Raw genomic sequence first — 18,286 nt, 5'->3', positions numbered from 1 at the left:
AAACGATCACTGACAATACTTTCAGCAGAATCATGAAGGTGAAACATCAGAACATCAGTCATTACTTCAGTGCAAATATCTAAGAGATGGAAGAAATTAAAATACTTTCAGCAGTTTTTTGTGACAATACTTCAGTGTTCAGTTTAACTCTGAGAAGAAGGACGTTTTTCTTTTAAGTTAAACTAGTTAGATTTGCACATATTGAGTTATTTAAAAAAAAAAGATAGAAAACACTTGTTGAATTGCAGCAGTCTCATATTTTGTGAAGCAGAATTACAGTAAATGTTAATGTCTAGCTACTGATTTGCTTGTGTTTGTTCTCACCACATTTACATATGTTTTCACATATGTTTTTGGTTAATGGATGTGGTTTAAAAACATATAATTCCTACTGATGGAGGCTGCAGACGACCTGAGGTTGAGACGGAGGACAGCTGAATATAAATGCTCTCTTGTTTCTCCGAGTCATAACGGAAAGAACGCGCTGATCTCTGGAGGAACATCACCATCAGATGTCATAAAGATCATTAACTAATCATTGCAGCCCTTTTCTTTCTTCAATGCCTGCTCCAGAATTTAACCTTCTCCCATCTGATCTTAGCAAATCATGATGTTCTGATTTGATCCATGGTCACTAATCTTCTGTTTGCTGTGACTTTTCTTTTTTTTTTTCCTGTTTTGCAAAAGCATCAGTAAATCCGACATTTAAGCCCAAAGATATCCACTTTCCCATCTGATCTCTGATAAAGGCTCACAGTTTAATATAAAGTCATAGTGCGTAACCTCGGATCACGGCTAGTTTCAGTTCCCCCTGCGGCTCTGACTCCAGCATTTAGCTGCGATGTAGCGCTAAAAAGGCTCAGATGAACGGCTCAGATAATCAGTACACTTCAGAAGAGCTGCGCCGGCTTACGACAAATCCAGAAAATTTTTGGATTAACTGGAGTCTGACCCCGTGTTTGATGGAAAACAGATTGTAATCAGGATGCTAACCCCTGTCAGAGTGCAGCTCACCTAACTTCACCTCCGCCGCTCTGCTCTGGCTAATATGAAACTCAGCTTCTCCTTTTTTTCCTCCTCTTCCTCTCTCAGCTGCTGGCCACGTTCCTGATCCAGTACGAGAGGTTACACGGGGTCCAGTCCTCAGGGGTCCTCTTCATCTTCTGGTTCCTGTCTGTGCTGTGCGCCATCGTGCCTTTCCGCTCCAAGATCCTGAAGGCCTCCAGCCAGGTAAGAGCGCAGACCACCTCAATGATTTTGGGGTTTTTCATTATAGTTTAGTTGTATTTCGCTGTTACTTTTTGACTAATTTGGTTTGTTTTAATTTGTTTTTAAGAGTAGGATTGCTAGTTAAACGTTTAGTTTGAGTTTTTTCATTCTTTGACCTTGGTAGCTAGCTAGCTAAGAATGAGTTACCTGTAGCTTCAAGTCAAAGAACGCAATGAAAACGATTGCATGTGACTCAATCTTTTGTCTTTTTTAAATTCTGCATCTAAAAATTAACCAAAGTATTGCATTTCGATTATGCATGCATCGGTTCAGTAATAAATATTCAACAGAAGATAATTTTTTTCACAAAATGGATTCAATTATTGTTGAACAACCAATTGACTGGTGTTTTCTTCCAACTTTTGCTGTTGCCATTTTGCAGATTGGCTTCAGGAGGAGCACTGAGTGACGTAATTTACTTAGTTTATATGTGCACTACATAGCTCCAGCTAGTTATAATTTTGCCCTCATTAAGTACTGCTTTTATTCATTTCAGTTCACGAAAATGTTTTCTCAATTGCAGCTTTTGTCAGTTTTAGTCTAATAACTTTGCTCTGCAGCTCCCAACTGAGTCAAATCTGCCTTTTTTTTTCCTTTTTTGTTCTCTGCAGTCTTTTACATAATGCACCACTCAGACTCCCAAGTCGTTTCAGGTCACTTGATCACTCAGTGGTGCTGTGTGTTGTTTTTGGGAGCTGCTGTGGAGTTTACATTGAGTAGATGTTTCAGCAGGGGTCGGCTCAGGGCAACACTAAGCACAGGGAGCAGAATACTGGACTTGTTGTTCCTGGCGGCTCACTTACAGCGTGCGCGCCGCGCCGACTCCGCATCAAATGAACCCGCAGGCTGCGAGACGGGCAGGAAGTGTGCAAAAGAAATGACAACAAACTGTAACTCGTGCGTTGGAAGCAGGAAAGCATGCGGTTTAATTCTAGTGACGCAGGTCATTACCTGGCTGAGTGCTTAGATTGTTGCCTTTCAGCGCCGTAAGCTCCTTAGCTAGCTGAGTTTGAGACTTTCCCGGGGAAAAAAGGAGAAGGACGAGTGACCTAGTAAATACGACCGCTTCAAAGGAAAGAAACGTTGTTTTTTTCTGTTCTTTTAAAAAAAGCACAGGTTTTGTTGAAAATTCATCCACATCATGGCAGCGCATACATACCAACTGTAATAACAGGATATGATACAGTATATATTGATGGAGTTGTACTGGTTATTTTAAGCAAGTGGTGACTGTCGTGCTCACATTTTTTTGTTTTTTTACATTTGTGTTTTATTAAAGCCACAAGCTTACAGGCCCATTCAATAAATGTAAATATTCAACAGTTCTATTATTTTAGGAACTTTATTACTAAGTGAAACACTTTATATAGAGTTATCACACACAGATGTTTTAAAGCCTTTATAGAAAAACAATCACACAAGTAGAAGTTATTGAGCTTGTTTTAATTTATTACGTGATTAAATGATTTGTCGCCACAGGCTTACATGACATTTAACTGCTGAAAACCCGAATAAAGGTTGTTATTTTCAAAAGATACTTTTAATCTGTCGAATGAGCCTCATCTGAATGCAGAGATATTTAAAATATCGCTGTACATTGTGGGATATGTTCTTGGGAATACAGTAGTATGATTGACAGCGCTAAGACCCTCCTCCTGGTTCTGATTGGTTGTTTCTGGCTAGGTGTGTTTCTGCAGATGGCCGTAGGAGGAGGTGGAAGGGCTTGATTTTTTTCCCCACAGATTATTAGTTTCATGTTATGTTATGTGACACATTTAAGCAACATGTAAAGCATTTTTTGAAAAAATAAAAATATAAAGTTAAATACTGCAGTCAGATTAGATGAAGAGCGTCTGTGAACATCAATCGTCAAGTCTCAGTTTCTCTGTTTAAATAAAGCAACCCCTCAGCATGATGCTGCCACCACCTTTTCTAAATGTAACATGCCAAAACAAATGTTTTTTTATATATATGGCACTTTACTCACAGAGCTCTGTGTGCCGTTTTCTCCAACTATTTTGGAATTAGATGATGCAATAAAAACAACAACAACAAAAAAGACTTTCAGGATTATTGGTCTCCCTGTGTTAAGAGTTTTAGGACCCAGATTTTCACCAGATTACATTTTCTCACAGTCGTACAACTTTTCCAGCGTTTATGACTTTGGTTAAAACTAACATGCTTAGCTAAGAAAGAAGTAAAAATGCTGAGAACCAATACAAAACAATAGAAAACCAGTGTAGCAAATGAAGACTTTCACCCACCACATCTTCATCTTCATTCTTTATATGGACAGAAACCCGTTTGATGCACACGGCTGAAGATGATGGTTACTTTTAGGAATGTAAGCACTTCTTACTAGATGACATAAACGGTAAACATTTGAGTCATCACCCGTTCTAACATCTAAGAGGTCGTTTATGATTCAAGTCTCTCTTCTGACTGATGAGCACAATCCCCGATCAGGAGAGAAACAGACGATTTTAAACATGGTCTAACCGCTTTGGGGCCCCGAAAAAAAATCCTCCGAAACCAGACTCAAAGTTTGACTCTGCAGTAACACAGCGTCGCAGCTAAATGTTCATTTACGGGTCATAAAGCATGAGTCGGTGCAGCGTAGGCGTTTTCCAGGTCAGCGTTGTTCGCACTGCAGGAGGCTTTGCTCCTCTGCTCTCTCTGGCATCGCCGCTTGCTTTTTGTGTGAAGGTTTGAGCTCGTGTTTAAATACCCGAGCTATTGGATTAAGCTCCATAATCAGAGGAGGCTTTACCCCCAGCTAACCTCTTTATAAGGTTAATATTCTCATTCTGACGTATGCAGGAAAACAAATATGGGCCGCTGTGAGATTTCCATAGGAGGCTGGTAAAAAAAAAAAAGCTGTACTTTCAAAAAAGTGTATGACATGAAATAATAATAGATTGTAATTAAAACTAAAATATATATTTCTATTGCTGCTAAACATATTTATTGATTATTGGAAGAATAAAATGTTTTCATTTTAATTTTGATACCTAGACTGAAGCTTATTATAAACTTATTAGTCACTTTGAAATGTCTATAAGATGCAGAATGTTGTATTTTGTTGCTGCTCTTGTCTGTATAGAGCAGTGGTTCTTAACCTTTTTTGAGGTACCGAACCCCCCAGTTGCATATGCACATTCACCGAACCCTTCTTATTCCACCCCCCCTCCCGACACACAAAATACGTTGCGGTATTCTGATTTAGTAATGTAATTATATTAGCTGTGTTACCACCCCCACGCCACTAGAGGCAGTAGCAACCCTGAAAAGATGCGACTAAGGAGCAGATTTAGACTATAGAATTTGGTAAAAACTGTGAGTTTTGCTGAAGTAATTAAAGACACAAGTTAAAATCCATGCTGAGAGTGGAGCTCCTTCAATCAGTGCTCCTCCGCAGCACTGATTGGCTCAGCAATGTAACGTGATCCTCTGCAGCAAATGATGGCAAAGCGGGGCGTCATCACGACTTTACACAGTGTGTCTTTACCTCCGCGGCATTGGCTCCACCGAACCCCTGAGACCAACTCATCGAACCCCTGGGGTTCGATCGAACCCAGGTTAAGAACCACTGGTATAGAGTGACACATGCATTATTCAGGCTGTCTGCTCTGATGAATCATCAGTAAGCTGCTCAACACGTACTGTGGCTTTGAAGCAGCTTTACATTAAAAACAGTAATGGGTCACCGTCGTTTCGCTTTCACGCGACTTTTGTTTTTGGTTGATTTGTCTGAGGCCTTTTTTCAACCAGTTAATTCTGTGGCAATAAGCAATTAATCAATCAGGGTTTCCCTCAGTGTATCATAAGCCTGGTGGGCCACCAGACTTTACTTGTGCCCCCACCAGGCTTAGCATTGCTTATTTATTTAACTCTCTTTATAATGTTAGCATTTTAAAGAGTCTTCATAGTTGATGTTCAGGTATTAATCTTCTAATCTTTCAAAATCACATAATTATCAAGAGATATTTTCAAATTTCCCGTCGACTTTAAACATTTTTTAACTCAGAAACTCGACGGGCCGCTGGATGAATGCATCCAACCACCAGACTTGGTAAGTTTTCTGGGGGGAAACTTGAGCAATTAATCACATGATAAATGAAAATGTTTCATATTTTTTTAAATGCAGAGATTTCAAATTCTGCTTTATTTGAAGTTTTGGTTGCGTGTTTTTTTAAAATTTTATTTCTCTTCTATTTGTTGTTTTATTTCGGATATTTAAGATGTCTTCCAGTGTGAAGTGTTACGTGGAAAATTAAAGTTTACTATGGGATTCCTACAGGTGTTTGAAATCCTTAAATTTCAATTTGGCGTTTTCAAGATTTGGAAAGTGATTGGTTTCTGAATGAAGTCCTTCGAAATGCTTGATATTGAAGCTGCACAGTTTTGTAATAAAGTGGAATCTAACGTTTGACTAAACGCCCAAATTTGGAAACTTGGTTATTAACCAGAGATTTTCATACACGTAATATAAAGACACAAACACATTTTTTTCTCTCTGTCTGAAGTTAAATCAAACTAAGCTCTTTTATCCTGGATAAATAATTGACAGTATTTCTTTTTCCTTTTTTTTTGTGCATTTCAGGACGGCATTCCGGACAAGCTGCGCTTCACCTCCTTCTACTTCTACTTCGGCCTGATCCTCCTGGAGCTCATCCTCTGCTGCTTGAATGAGAAACCTCCTCTCTTCTCCAATGTGGTCACTGACCCTGTGAGTCCCACACTTTGCAGCAGTATGCAGCATGTTTATGTCTTATATATATTTAACTGCCCTGACTTGAGTTTCTCTTTTGATTTCTCCTCAGAATCCGTGCCCTGAAACTACAGCAGGCTTTCTGTCCACCGTGACTTTCTGGTGGTTCACAAGGTGGGCCGCTGATTCTTTTTGGTTTTTGTGATACGATTTTATGATGACACTGCTATCTATCGTAACTACAATATTTCAGAATTGGAAAATAAAAGGTTGAATATTTTAGCTTTATTTATTTAGCTTTTCTCCGTTTCAAAGAGCAGCAGCTTGGTTTTTAACAAATCCAAGTTAAAAACCAAGCTGCTGCTGAGTGAAACTGTGTTGAAATATCTAAATTCAGATTGGCAACTTGTTAATTTGCTAAAGAAGGAGAAATGCAGACAAACTTTAATGTAACAGTACAATATAATTAATTTCTCATATCTTTTTCCGGACTAATTCTATTGGTTTCTATGGGGGACTGAAGAAAAAAATTCAACAGTTTAGAGGTTTTAAAGAGTTTTATCAACCACTATATAAAATTTATTATCATAATAACTTTTCTGACCGATTGTGACGCCATATTATGTCTTGTAATTGATCAGTTTGTCGACTTCTCAGTGGGTTAAAAATACCAGTCGTCTATTCCTTGACTGACTTCTCATTCATGCTGAAAAACACACAGCCCATAACTACCAAGCTTTAGAAATTATTATTAGTGTTCACACGTCCTTAAAAAGTCTTAAATTTATGTATCTAAAATCAAGGCCTTAAAACATCTTGAATTCATTTTTGAAACAAAATTTAATATGTTCGTCACAGGTCTTAAATGTAGTCATCTTGTATATTCTACATAGATGGGAAAAAAAATCTTTTTTCTTTCGGGATTTTTCTGTCAGGCAAAAGTTTGAGTTGCACTCAGACATCTGCAGACGTTTGAGTATACCAATAATCCACTGCTAGCTATCCAGCTAGCCTTTTGCATTTTTCATGAGTAAGTGCAAATTTATCACCAGTTAGATGGAGGAAGTTCATACATTTCTGTGGAAATACGGGTCTTAAATGTCATTGATAATGGTCATTTATAATGCAACTTAACGATTCTGGACTTTCTGGCAAAACGTTTAGACACCACCGGTCTAACCTAATAAATCATTTAGCATAAAAATCAGAAAATTATGAAATATGAAAAACTGAAGACTCGAATGACTGCTGCAAACCTTGTGTGTAATGAGTTGTGACCCACATAGAGTGAATGAAACTCTGAGCCTCCTTTAGTTTCTATATTCTGATTCTCATCACTCAGACGCCCTCAGATGACATTGAGGCTCTGCTCTGTGTCAAAGACTGAGTGGGAGGACATCAGTATTACAAGAAAAGGTTTCTCTTCCCACTTTCAATATGCAGTTTGCATTGGTGTTTTTCTGTGTGAAAGAACAGTTCCCTTTGATTTCTGTGCGTTGGTTTTATAGGTCTGTGCCTAAACCGTCTGTCTTGGTGGTAGGGAGAACATTATTTTGGTAAACCACATAAATTAACGAGGCATTTTTCCTGTAAAACTGTTGGCTTGCAGGAGCATCTAAGGCCACTTCTTCATTACCGAGTCTCAGTCTAGCAGGTTAATGTTTGGTTCAGTTTCAGCCAAGCTGGGTGTGTCTCCACTGGCTGTGTTTTTCTGAAATTGGATGAAACTTGGCTGAAGTTTCACCTAACTTCAGAAAAACAGCCAGAAAAACACTGACTGTGTTTTCCTGGCTATTGAAAAGCCAGCAAAACCCATGAAGTGTTTTCAACTTTTATTATGCATTTTTCATTTGTTACATCTAGCCTGATATGCGCTAGAACACGACCGCATAGGAGATCAGATTGATGGTGGAAACTTAAATTGACATTGCATGTCATCTTCCGTGTGGCTGTTATCATTGTTGATTCAAATAAAGCCGGATATTTCATTTCATCTTAAAGATAAAAAGCCAGAAATGCTGAGTTGATAAGATTAAAACCTAACCAAGACAACACATGCAGTACACAGCTTGGTCTGGCTGGTACCACTTCTGAAGGGGTTATGAAAAACGGGGAGGACCTGCAAATGGAGACAACACTGGACTCTCCGTGGCAGAACTGGTTAAATGGGGCATTCTTAAAAAGTCTTAAATTCGTAGATCTAAAATCAAGGCTTTGAAATGTCTGAAATTTATTTTAAAAAATGTGAGTTGTCCTTTAATATATTAGTCACAGGTTTTAACAGAACTATTTAATCTCTTGTATTCTGTTTAATTTTATTTTCTCATAGGACTTTTCTGTCAGGCAAAGGTTTGAGTTGTGTGCAGACGTCATTACATTTTGTGACTCAGGACGGTTGAAGCTACCGTATAACTAGCTGCTAACACATCCTTGATAGCTTTTTTTAATCATGGGTAAGTGGAAACTCATCGCCAGTTGAATGGACGACATTTGTACGTTTTATCTGCAGGTCTTAAATTCCATTCATAATGGTCTTAAAAAGTCTGAAATTTGAGTTGGTGAAACCTGGAGAAACTGTTAAAGCGATTTCTGTGCTCGTTTATGTGCTGTTGTTTTGTAGCCATGAAATTATTTCCAATAACTTTAAACTTTTCATGTGGAAGATATTTCAAGTTTCCAGAAAAACCCAACGATGAACCAAATTTTTCTCAATTAGTAGTAGAAATGTGACGTATCAAAGTAATTTAAAACACAAGTGCATAACATCATCTTTATAAAATGATGTTATCCCAATAAGAGTGTTTAGAGGCGATCTTTTAGTTTCCATATCAAAGTTGCTTTTTTATTTTTTATTTTTTTTGTTTTTTGTGCACCAGAGAACCATGTTGTAGTTCTCGTTCAGCCACGAGAGCTGAGTGACAGTGTGCAGCAACAGATGGAGCAGCAGAAAAGCATTTAAAACCACAACTTTTCCAGACCTTAGTGAGTCTAGAAACCAGTAAGCATCCCAGGCTTGCTCTGAAGTCTGGAGCTAATCACTGGAACAGAAATTAGATTAATAAAAACTGAGGCTACTGAAGTTTTTCACTTGAATGTAGTCCTGTATGTGATTGATTGAATTCAACTGCTTTTTCTCTCTCCCAGTTTGGCCATCAAAGGTTACAAAATGCCCCTTGAAGCCAAAGACTTGTGGTCACTGAACCAGCGCGACAGCTCCAAGACGATAGTGCCGAAACTCCTGAAGGAGTGGGAGAAGGAGCAAACCAAGGTCAAGAGGTACGAGTTAGGGCTTTCATTCAGTCTTTGCTACTCATTAAAAAAGAAAGTTTGCCAACAATGAAAACTTTCAAAAATAAAGTCTAGCTTAATCTGAGAGTGTTTAAAATGTCAGATTGAACTGAAAAATAGCTCTACTGTGTCTGCAACTCATTATTTTCTACCTGTACAAATGCTGCCTAATGTCTAAAGTTATCTAGAAAAATGTCTGAATAGCTTTAGACATTCGTCAAGCCACAATTACAAACTTAAATGTCTTTTAATGTTTTATGTGATAGACCAAGCATAATTTCATTTTTTAATTTTACACACATAATATGACACATGTGGCTTGCATTTGTATTAAAATACATTTAAATACAATCTACCCTTAAAAAGTCTTAAGTCCTAAATTAATGTATATAAAATTAAGGACTTAAAGTGTCTTAAATTCATTAGAAAATTTGTAAGTTGGTCTTAAATTTACTTCTTGCAGGTCTTAAATTTGGTTGTGGCTGGTCTATTATATCTTATATATTTGATGAAATTTATATTTATTGTGGAACTTTTCTATCAGGCAAAAGTTTGAGTCGCACTCAGACATCTTCATTGGGTTTTGTGACTCGAGGCGGTGGAAGCTACCACTGACTATACCCTTGTTGGCTAACTAGCTTTTTTTTTTTACATCCATCATCAGAAAGTGTAAATTTACTGCCTTTTGCCCAGACGACGTTCGTCTCTGCCACTGGCTCCACTTCTGTTGCCAACTCATTTGATGCTATGTGCGTTCTGTGCCAAGAAGCTTCAGACTTGTATATAAATTTTGTGATTTTCTGTGTAAGTATCTGTCGTGGTACTGGTCTTAAATCTAATTCATGATGGTCTTAAAAAGGTCTTTGAAAGTCTTTGAGTTGGTGAAACCTTTGCAGGTTTCTGCAGGAAACTGCACTGCAAAAACACAAAACCTCACCAAGTGATTTTGGTCAAGTTTCCTGCTCAAATGTCTTAGTACACTTGAAATAAAACTAAACTAACCAACAAGTAATTTTTGAGCAAGACATATGAGGTTGTTTTCAGTAATTAATTCCTCAATAATAATGAAAACATTTTGGTTCCACTGGCAGATTTTCACTTATAACATGGGAAAGATGTCTTCTTATAAGTCAAATTAAATTAACTATTTTTTTTCTCTCCCTTGAGCCTGTCTGACCCTAAATTACTTTACAAATATGGACGGAGCAACTTCTTCATGTGCAAAGCTCCTTTCCCGAAAAACCTAATTGCTTTAAACACAAAATGCACGCCAGCCTTTTCAGATGTGCAGCTGTAAAAACCTTTTGAAACCTTTATAATTGTGCATAATTGGTGCAGCTGAGTCGTGTTGCTTTTTGCCTCCCTGTTAGACCACAGAGAGCAGAGGATGTTGTGTTAGAAGATGGGTCTCTTTCTGCATGGTCTTTGAGCTGCACAAGTGAAACTCTGAGCACGCTTTCTGTAACCCACACAGTGGGATGGCTTCCTCTAATATGTACAACCTCTTCCAGCTCATCAACTTGTCAGATTTAAAGAATAAAAAGAAAAGATAAAGCTTAAAAAAAGGGTGCTAAAAGATTCAGTTTAAGATAATTAGATGTGGCTTTGCATCTGTGTTGCTAATTCATAATAAAAATCATTTAATAGCTCAGCTAATTACACTGCAACATGTTTTCAGCTACAATTGCTCTGGCTTTTTAAGAAAGAAAAGAAAACCTGCATAACAGGTTTGCTGAACTCTGGCCTCCTGGAAGCTGTTTCCTGTTTCAGTGCCACAACTTTTTTCCTGTGTCTCTCATTCTGGACTGAGATTAACTCGTAAATTGATATGTCAAAGCTGGATTGGTCTTTTTCTTTGAGCTGCACACAAACCTGTTTGTATTCAGCCGAAGCTCGACGGTTAGTTGACGAATGGAGGGTTTTCTGCACCCTAAGCTTGTGTTAGAATAGGTTTGTTGTATTTATGTAAATAACTATATATTCTTTAACAAGCTGACTCATTCCCCATATTGTAGCTGACTGCTCAGGGATTTAACGGTCACCACTTAAACAAGTGCAGTTGATTGGACGGGACGATTATTCATGCTTTGCTCCCGCTGCATGTTGAAACTTGCTCGCTGGTAAAAGTGTCCATCTCATCCTGAGACAAAATAACTAATAAAAATGTTTTACAATGTAGAAATTGGAGCTAAAATAATTATTGACGCGTTAAAAAAGAGTTATAGCAGCTCCTTTTTCACTGCATTTTTATGGCTAAAGCACCTTCAGATGTGTAATTATCAACAAACACAAACCCATATTTTTTTAATGTTTGAATTAGTTTCATTTTTACGCCTTTTCACAAACAAGACTGCAGATCAGTCAGTGATAGATAATTGTGGTTTCAAGGAGAGTTTATTTTCCAGTCAGTTACAACAGTGATTTTTCAAAGTGGGGGCCTCAGAAAAATAATGAGGAAAAAAAAAAGCAAACAGAAAAACACAAAACAAATACAAATACCGATATTAACAATATTAGCAAATACCCAATATGTTGCTTCCTGCATGACTTTATAGCTTGTTTAAAGCTGTTTTGTAAGAATCAGTGATTAAACTGGAAAAAATTTAATAATTTTGCCCTAAAAAGTGAGAATTGGTTGTAATCTATTGTTTCAGTAGAAAAAAAAGAATATTATAAAACCTGGAGGATAGTCGAGGCACTGAGTGATTACATTTTTTTTTTTAATTGTTGAAATTATTCATTATAAAATAGATCTCTACTATTGAGTGTGTGTCACCATGGCCTTAATGACATATGAACCCTATTTTGATGTTTCCATGTACTTTTTTAAATTTTATTTCTACCCCTCTGACAGCAGTGAACAGAATCTGACCACCAAGGCGACGTACGCTAAGCAGCAACCATCGGCCACAAACCACGTGTCAGGAGGAGCCGCGGAGGGCAAAACCAGCCCGGAGGAAGTGGAGGTGCTGCTGTCCAATCAGAAAGCGGCTCCCCACCAGCCGTCCTTCCTCCGCGCCCTCATCAAAGCGTTTGGCCCCTACTTTCTGATTGGCTCAGGCTTTAAGCTCCTGCAAGATTCCATCACCTTCGTCAACCCCCAGCTGCTCAGGTAAAGAAAAAATTAAATAATAAAGTTTAGAGTCTCCGTCAGCTGCAACACGTTAGCAAATAAAGCCCTCTTTGTTCCAGTTCTGAAAACAACTATTTCCAACACTTTTTTTTTTTTTTCCATGTTGCGTTTGCATCTATCCAAAGTAGGGTTGCTTTCTTTTAAGTAAAAAATGTGTGCTAGCTTTGTCTGAGATGTAAATAGATTTCCTCTTCGGGCCCTTAATGGCCCCCGGGTGGAAATTTGATTAAGGCAAATGTTGTGTGAAAGCAGTAAAGCCGTATCTCCAAGTTTCAGTCAGATAAGATGATAGCTGCTCACCAACAAATTTCCCTCCATGCATTTTGTCATATGACTCAAGATTGTTAACTAATACCAATCGTATCTGTTCTGTGCAGCAAAGGCAGAGAGTTCAAAACACCCTCAAGTCTTAATTTGAGTTTTCAAGATGCAGCACTCTACTTGCATATCCTAAAATCTTCTGTTAAAAATGGATAAAAAATTAAGTAGTGATGAAACTGTAAGTGTGCTGGTGTGTTTAGTCAAGTATGTCAGACAAATTCAAGATGCCTTTTCTACTTCTCTCTAGTTTTTAACTACATGTTCTCTGACCCACAGCCGGTAATCTTTTGTCCGATCTTATCGAGGTTTAAATCTCACCTGCTAACAAGTCAAATAACCCAGGCTGGCAGTAAGGGCTTGATTGTATCTTTGACAGGCAACAAGCATCCTGCTGCTGTTGTTTGCCTGTTTGGTAACACTTTATTTGCATTAAATTATCATAATTTACAAAATCATGCAACATTGGCACTTTTAATGGACTTTTAATGCAACTTTTAGAGAAACTTTGCATTAAAGTGTCATTATTTACCGAATGACACTTCATGACAACTGTCATAAACATTCGTAAAGACTTCTTCATGTTCATGACATGTGTTGTGTCATGTTTATGACGGTGTCATGTCAGTCTTATGCACACCCCTTCAAATAAAGTGTTACCGAGTGTTTCTGTAGTTTTGCTAGTAGCCAAAGTCTCGCAACCACCCTAAAGAATTTAAAGTATGAAAATGATGAGCAGTGTGCCTGGTCGGCTAGCTATTAAGAAACAAAAGGAAAAATGAGCGAAAACAGCACTGTTAAAAAAGCTAACTGGTTTAAAATGGACTAGCATGCTGCAGTAAAAACCTTTTCAGGCTATCTGAAAAGTTAGCTGAAAGATGACATGCTAGCTTACTTCAGTAGTCAGGAAGGTTTTGCTGAAACAAGATATTTACTTACACTGTTTAAAATTCAGAATCTTTTCACTTCCTGGCATAAATTAAACTACATTCATTCAGTTTAAGGTCAGTAAGGATTACCAAACTTATTTCTTTTTCCTAAATAACGACGGCGAGGAAGACAAATGTTTACCTTCACCCTAATACATTAGCTGTCTCCTACCTGAAGAGTCTCTGCTTTCATATCCAGACTTATGGAGGTCATTCAGGATCTTCCTTTTATCTTTATATTTTTTTGTAATATCACATAAAGGATCAGATGTTGAACAGTGTGCCTCCATATAGCTCAAATGCTAAGAATTAATCTAAGAAAATGACAAAACTGAGACTTCATCATTTACACTTTGCCAAAGTTCTGGAAAGAAAAAGGTGTTTCTTTTAGCTTTGCAGCCTCTATCAGCTGCAAAAAGATAAAGAGGTTTAGTTGACAATAATTTGTCCCCTGGTACAAATTGACCAACTTAATTCATTTCAGTACAAACGTTTGACACAGGACACCTGAAATCACTCCCGTTAATGAGGTACAGATTGTTGAACGCTTTGGTTGTTTGTAACTTTGATTTTTTTTTTTTTTTTACTTTTCCAGGATGTTGATCTCCTTCACCAAACAGGAGGACGCCCCTGTTTGGTGGGGTTACACGCTGGCCTTCCTCATGTTCTTCACAGCCATCCTGCAGACTCTCATCCTCCACCGGCACTTTCAGTACTGCTTCGTCACAGGAATGAACGTCCGGACCGCTCTCATAGGAGCCATCTACAGGAAGGTACACGTCCGACAGTCACTTTCTAAAACCTCAGTTCACCACCCCACTTTCTTCAAATCTAACAAAATGGGTGGCAAATGTCTGTGCTACGTTTGTGCTTCTATCATTTTAAAGATATTGGTAAATGTTTCCAGAGGTCATGAAAGGTCAAGCAAAGTTGGTGTCAATCAACTCAGCTGTGTTTGTGCTGGTTTGTGGAGTAAAAATTTCTGTTTGCACTGCTTTGGCTTTGAAGATATTAATGAAAGTGTAACGGTCAACAGAGTGGACTAAGCAGCAGTTTTAATAATAATAGTTTTGCATTAAGGAGTATTAATTTTTCCTCACCACTTTTTATTGTTTTTTTTTTCAGTCTCTGGTCATAACGAATGCTGCCAAGCGTTCCTCTACGGTGGGAGAAATCGTGAATCTGATGTCTGTCGACGCACAGAGGTTCATGGATCTCACCACCTTCCTCAACATGCTCTGGTCTGCTCCTCTGCAAATTATGCTGGCACTCTACTTCCTCTGGCAGGTACACATCACAGACATTATAGCAAATTTAACCACATTTAAAAATCCCAGCACTGTGAAAGTTGATGTCTCTTTCACATTTTGCAGAACCTTGGTCCATCTGTGCTGGCTGGTGTGGCTGTCATGATCATGCTCATCCCCTTTAATGCCGTCATCGCCATGAAGACGCGCGCCTATCAGGTACAGAGAGGGAAGCTGTGTGGAATTCATTTAATTTGGAGTATTTGTTTAGTACTTTTTGTAATTATTATGCAGTACTTCCGAATTGTTTACAGTGAATCTTCTCGGGACTACAGAACATTAAACGGGTTCTAACATTTTGGGCTCTGGGTGGATGGATTAGGCCCGGGTGCCAGTGCTGAGCCGACTTAAACTTTCTGATACAGAGATGCCCCAATTAGACATTTTAGGTTCATTTCTGACCTCAAGTTTCTGTAAAGTTCCAACCTACCGATTTAAATTTAATTCAAGTTCAAAAATACTTTATTGATCCCAAATGGAAATTAACTAGAGCAAAGTAAAAAAAAAAAAACATATTGACTAAAATCAACCCAGCTGCACAGAAAAAGATGAAACAATAATAATAAAAAAAAACAGGAGTGAAGGTTTGGAAAAAGAAACAATCTCAATGGAAGTAATAAAACTAATCCAATGTGGAATTGAAAACATTGCTGATATGCTAATTATGCTGAATTTTAAATAGTCTTAAGGATGTTATTTTAGCAATTAGTGCAGGCTAACATTAGTACAACAGTTTCCATATGGATTCCCAGGACAATGTAGTTTCTTGCCTTAACACTGAGATTAAAAAAGTCAGTTTATTTCAATATTGGGAGATTTAGAAAACTCGCACCTTTGCTGTGGTCTATTCAGCCTTCCTGTTATCTGATCTAAGTCTCGCTCTCCTGTGGCTCAAATGACACGTCTGGGTCGAAGAAGATGCAGTCTCCCTTTAAAAGCCTTTTATATTTCTCATTCCTCTTAATTTCAACACCTGACTGATGGAGAAAATTACTTGAAAATTGTTTCCCTCAGTCTGTGCCAAAGAAGTTCAACATGGCAGCACTTTGTTATGGTCAATATGAATTTTTGAATTTCCAACCAGTTGGTTTCTGCATCGTACATATAAATCACATGTACAATCTTGCCGCGTGTCATTGAATCCTCAAAATCTGCCTTAAATTTTAAGGTAGCTTGTTATTTTTTCATGTATAGTGGGTATTTCTAGGCCTGTACATCCACAATAAAAACAATGCCGTTTTGTCATCCTCAGGTGGAGCAGATGCAGCACAAGGACGCTCGTATCAAGCTGATGAATGAGATCCTTAACGGCATCAAAGTCCTCAAGCTGTACGCCTGGGAGAACTCCTTCAAAGAAAAGGTCCTGGCTATCCGGCAGAAGGAGCTCATCGTCCTCAGAAAAACAGCCTACCTGGGAGCACTCTCCACCATGGCCTGGACCAGTGCCCCTTTCCTTGTAAGCTCTTAATGTTTGACTGTTTACTAATTGTAAGAAGTGAGAAGAATGAAAAGACCACATTGCTCTTTTTTAACTTAAAATTTGACGAAAATGTCAATTTTTATGTTGTTTCTGAAACTCCTTCCTCTTCAATTTGTTTTAGCAGGAGACTGTCATCACTTATCTTTGTTATAATTGTGTTTTTAAACTTTTACCAAGTTGCTGCATCTTGATAATGTTGTATAGTTAAAGAATTTAGTAGCTGATGACTGATCCAAATCCTAGACGAGCCCCCAAAAATGTCACAAGTACCTTAAATAGGAGATTTGATATAAATAATTCAAGTTAAACTGGTTTAGACTACTTTGGCATTTTTAATCAGATTCTGGTTCTGGGTGCATCAGTACTTTGGTCAGTTTTGGTTTTATTTTATAGTGATTTTAAAATACCTGTTTTCTGACATATATTCTTTCTAGTAGGTCTTAAAAGCAGTTACTTCCCTTTCATTTATTCCCTCTTCAAGTTTTCTAATTAGAAATATGAAGCAAATTACATTTTCCCTGGATACTAATGACATTTAGCATGCCACATAATATAGGGAATCCTTATTAATGCAGCATATGTATGGCAGGAGATATACTATATAAAATGGGACAGCTAATAGAAACTGATAATAGAAGCTAATACAAAAATGTAGCCCTGAGGAGTCCCATGTCATCTTTGAATGCAAGCAGAAACTAATGCCTTAAGCACTTGTTTTTTTGTTTTCTGAAACAAGTAAAATAATGTGCTTACATGATGCTAACTGCTGCATTACTATGGTGCAACAATAGGCCTTGACGTTTTGCTGCTTTACCCAGGTTGCCTTGACGACGTTTGCCGTGTTCGTCACTGTGGATGAGAAGAACGTTCTGGACGCAGAGAAGGCCTTTGTGTCGCTCTCCCTTTTCAACATCCTTCGATTTCCTCTGAACATGCTCCCCCAAGTGATCAGCAGTCTCGTACAGGTATCCTTTCCTCCCCCTCTTCTTCTCTTCCTCATCCTCCCTGCGTCGTTTTCTTCTGCAGCTTTACGTCTCTCTTCTGCTTCTCAGGCAAGCGTGTCGCTGAAGCGCATCCAAAATTTCCTGAGTCACGATGAGTTGGACCCAGATTCCGTGGACAGAAAGACCAGCTCAGGTAAAAGCAAAGCTTAATCCTTACTTAAAGGGCGTTGTCAGGGTTTCTTTTGACTTCTTCCAAAAGGGAAATCCTTCTGCAAAGTCGTCTCGCCTTTCACCCAGTCTCTCTGGACCTAAAGAGCAGTGACATGACTCAGGCTTTTTCGTCTGTCATTAGTTGAAAGCTGTTGAAAAGAAAGTCTTTTATCCCGTTGTTACTCAACAGAGCTCGCCGTCTCGGTAGTCAACGGGAAATTCACGTGGGCCAAAGAAGATGAACCTGTTCTGGACAAGTACGCCACGCTCAGCCACAGATACATCCATTCACAAGTCCTGTCTTTCTACTCTTCTGACTGTGACATGTTTGCTGTGTGTTGCTAGCATCAACGTGATGGTGCCCCAGGGCTCCCTGGTAGCAGTGGTGGGTCACGTTGGCTGTGGGAAGTCCTCGCTGATCTCTGCGCTGCTGGGCGACATGGAGAAAGTGGAAGGCGAAGTTTCTGTTCGGGTACGACTTCACCGAGAATTACTTACCCTGTAAAGTAGCGTCTCCCTTTTTTTTACGAGATTGCAGATGAACCTACCGCAACGTTTCCCAACAAGGGTTGAACACGTGACTCACTGTTGTAAAAACTGAAGAGTTTCTGTTTGACTGAAACAAAAGACTTTTATGATTTCTGTCACCACAAGAATTAATTAAAAGTAAACATTTTTCGCCCCGATGAAATCTTTC

At 38.4% G+C, this 18,286-nt stretch overlaps 1 protein-coding gene across 1 annotated transcript in view; it reads left to right on the top strand.

Annotated features, from left to right (window-relative positions):
- Positions 1–18,286, top strand: part of abcc3 (ATP-binding cassette, sub-family C (CFTR/MRP), member 3) — a 43,522-nt gene that overhangs the window by 2,478 nt on the left and 22,758 nt on the right. The window contains exons 3-15 of the mRNA XM_007561180.2: positions 1,093–1,230; positions 5,873–5,998; positions 6,093–6,154; positions 9,125–9,256; positions 12,126–12,380; positions 14,244–14,421; positions 14,774–14,935; positions 15,022–15,114; positions 16,208–16,411; positions 17,254–17,400; positions 17,488–17,572; positions 17,780–17,846; positions 17,935–18,061. Coding sequence (XP_007561242.1) covers positions 1,093–1,230; positions 5,873–5,998; positions 6,093–6,154; positions 9,125–9,256; positions 12,126–12,380; positions 14,244–14,421; positions 14,774–14,935; positions 15,022–15,114; positions 16,208–16,411; positions 17,254–17,400; positions 17,488–17,572; positions 17,780–17,846; positions 17,935–18,061 — 1,776 coding nt within the window. The remainder of the gene's footprint in view (positions 1–1,092; positions 1,231–5,872; positions 5,999–6,092; positions 6,155–9,124; positions 9,257–12,125; positions 12,381–14,243; positions 14,422–14,773; positions 14,936–15,021; positions 15,115–16,207; positions 16,412–17,253; positions 17,401–17,487; positions 17,573–17,779; positions 17,847–17,934; positions 18,062–18,286) is intronic.

The sequence above is a fragment of the Poecilia formosa genome, unplaced genomic scaffold (genome assembly GCF_000485575.1).
Source record: "Poecilia formosa unplaced genomic scaffold, Poecilia_formosa-5.1.2 Scaffold4, whole genome shotgun sequence".
Lineage (NCBI taxonomy): Eukaryota > Metazoa > Chordata > Actinopteri > Cyprinodontiformes > Poeciliidae > Poecilia > Poecilia formosa.
The sequence above is the reverse complement of the archived record's forward strand: the minus strand, read 5'-3'. Positions and strand labels throughout refer to the sequence as shown.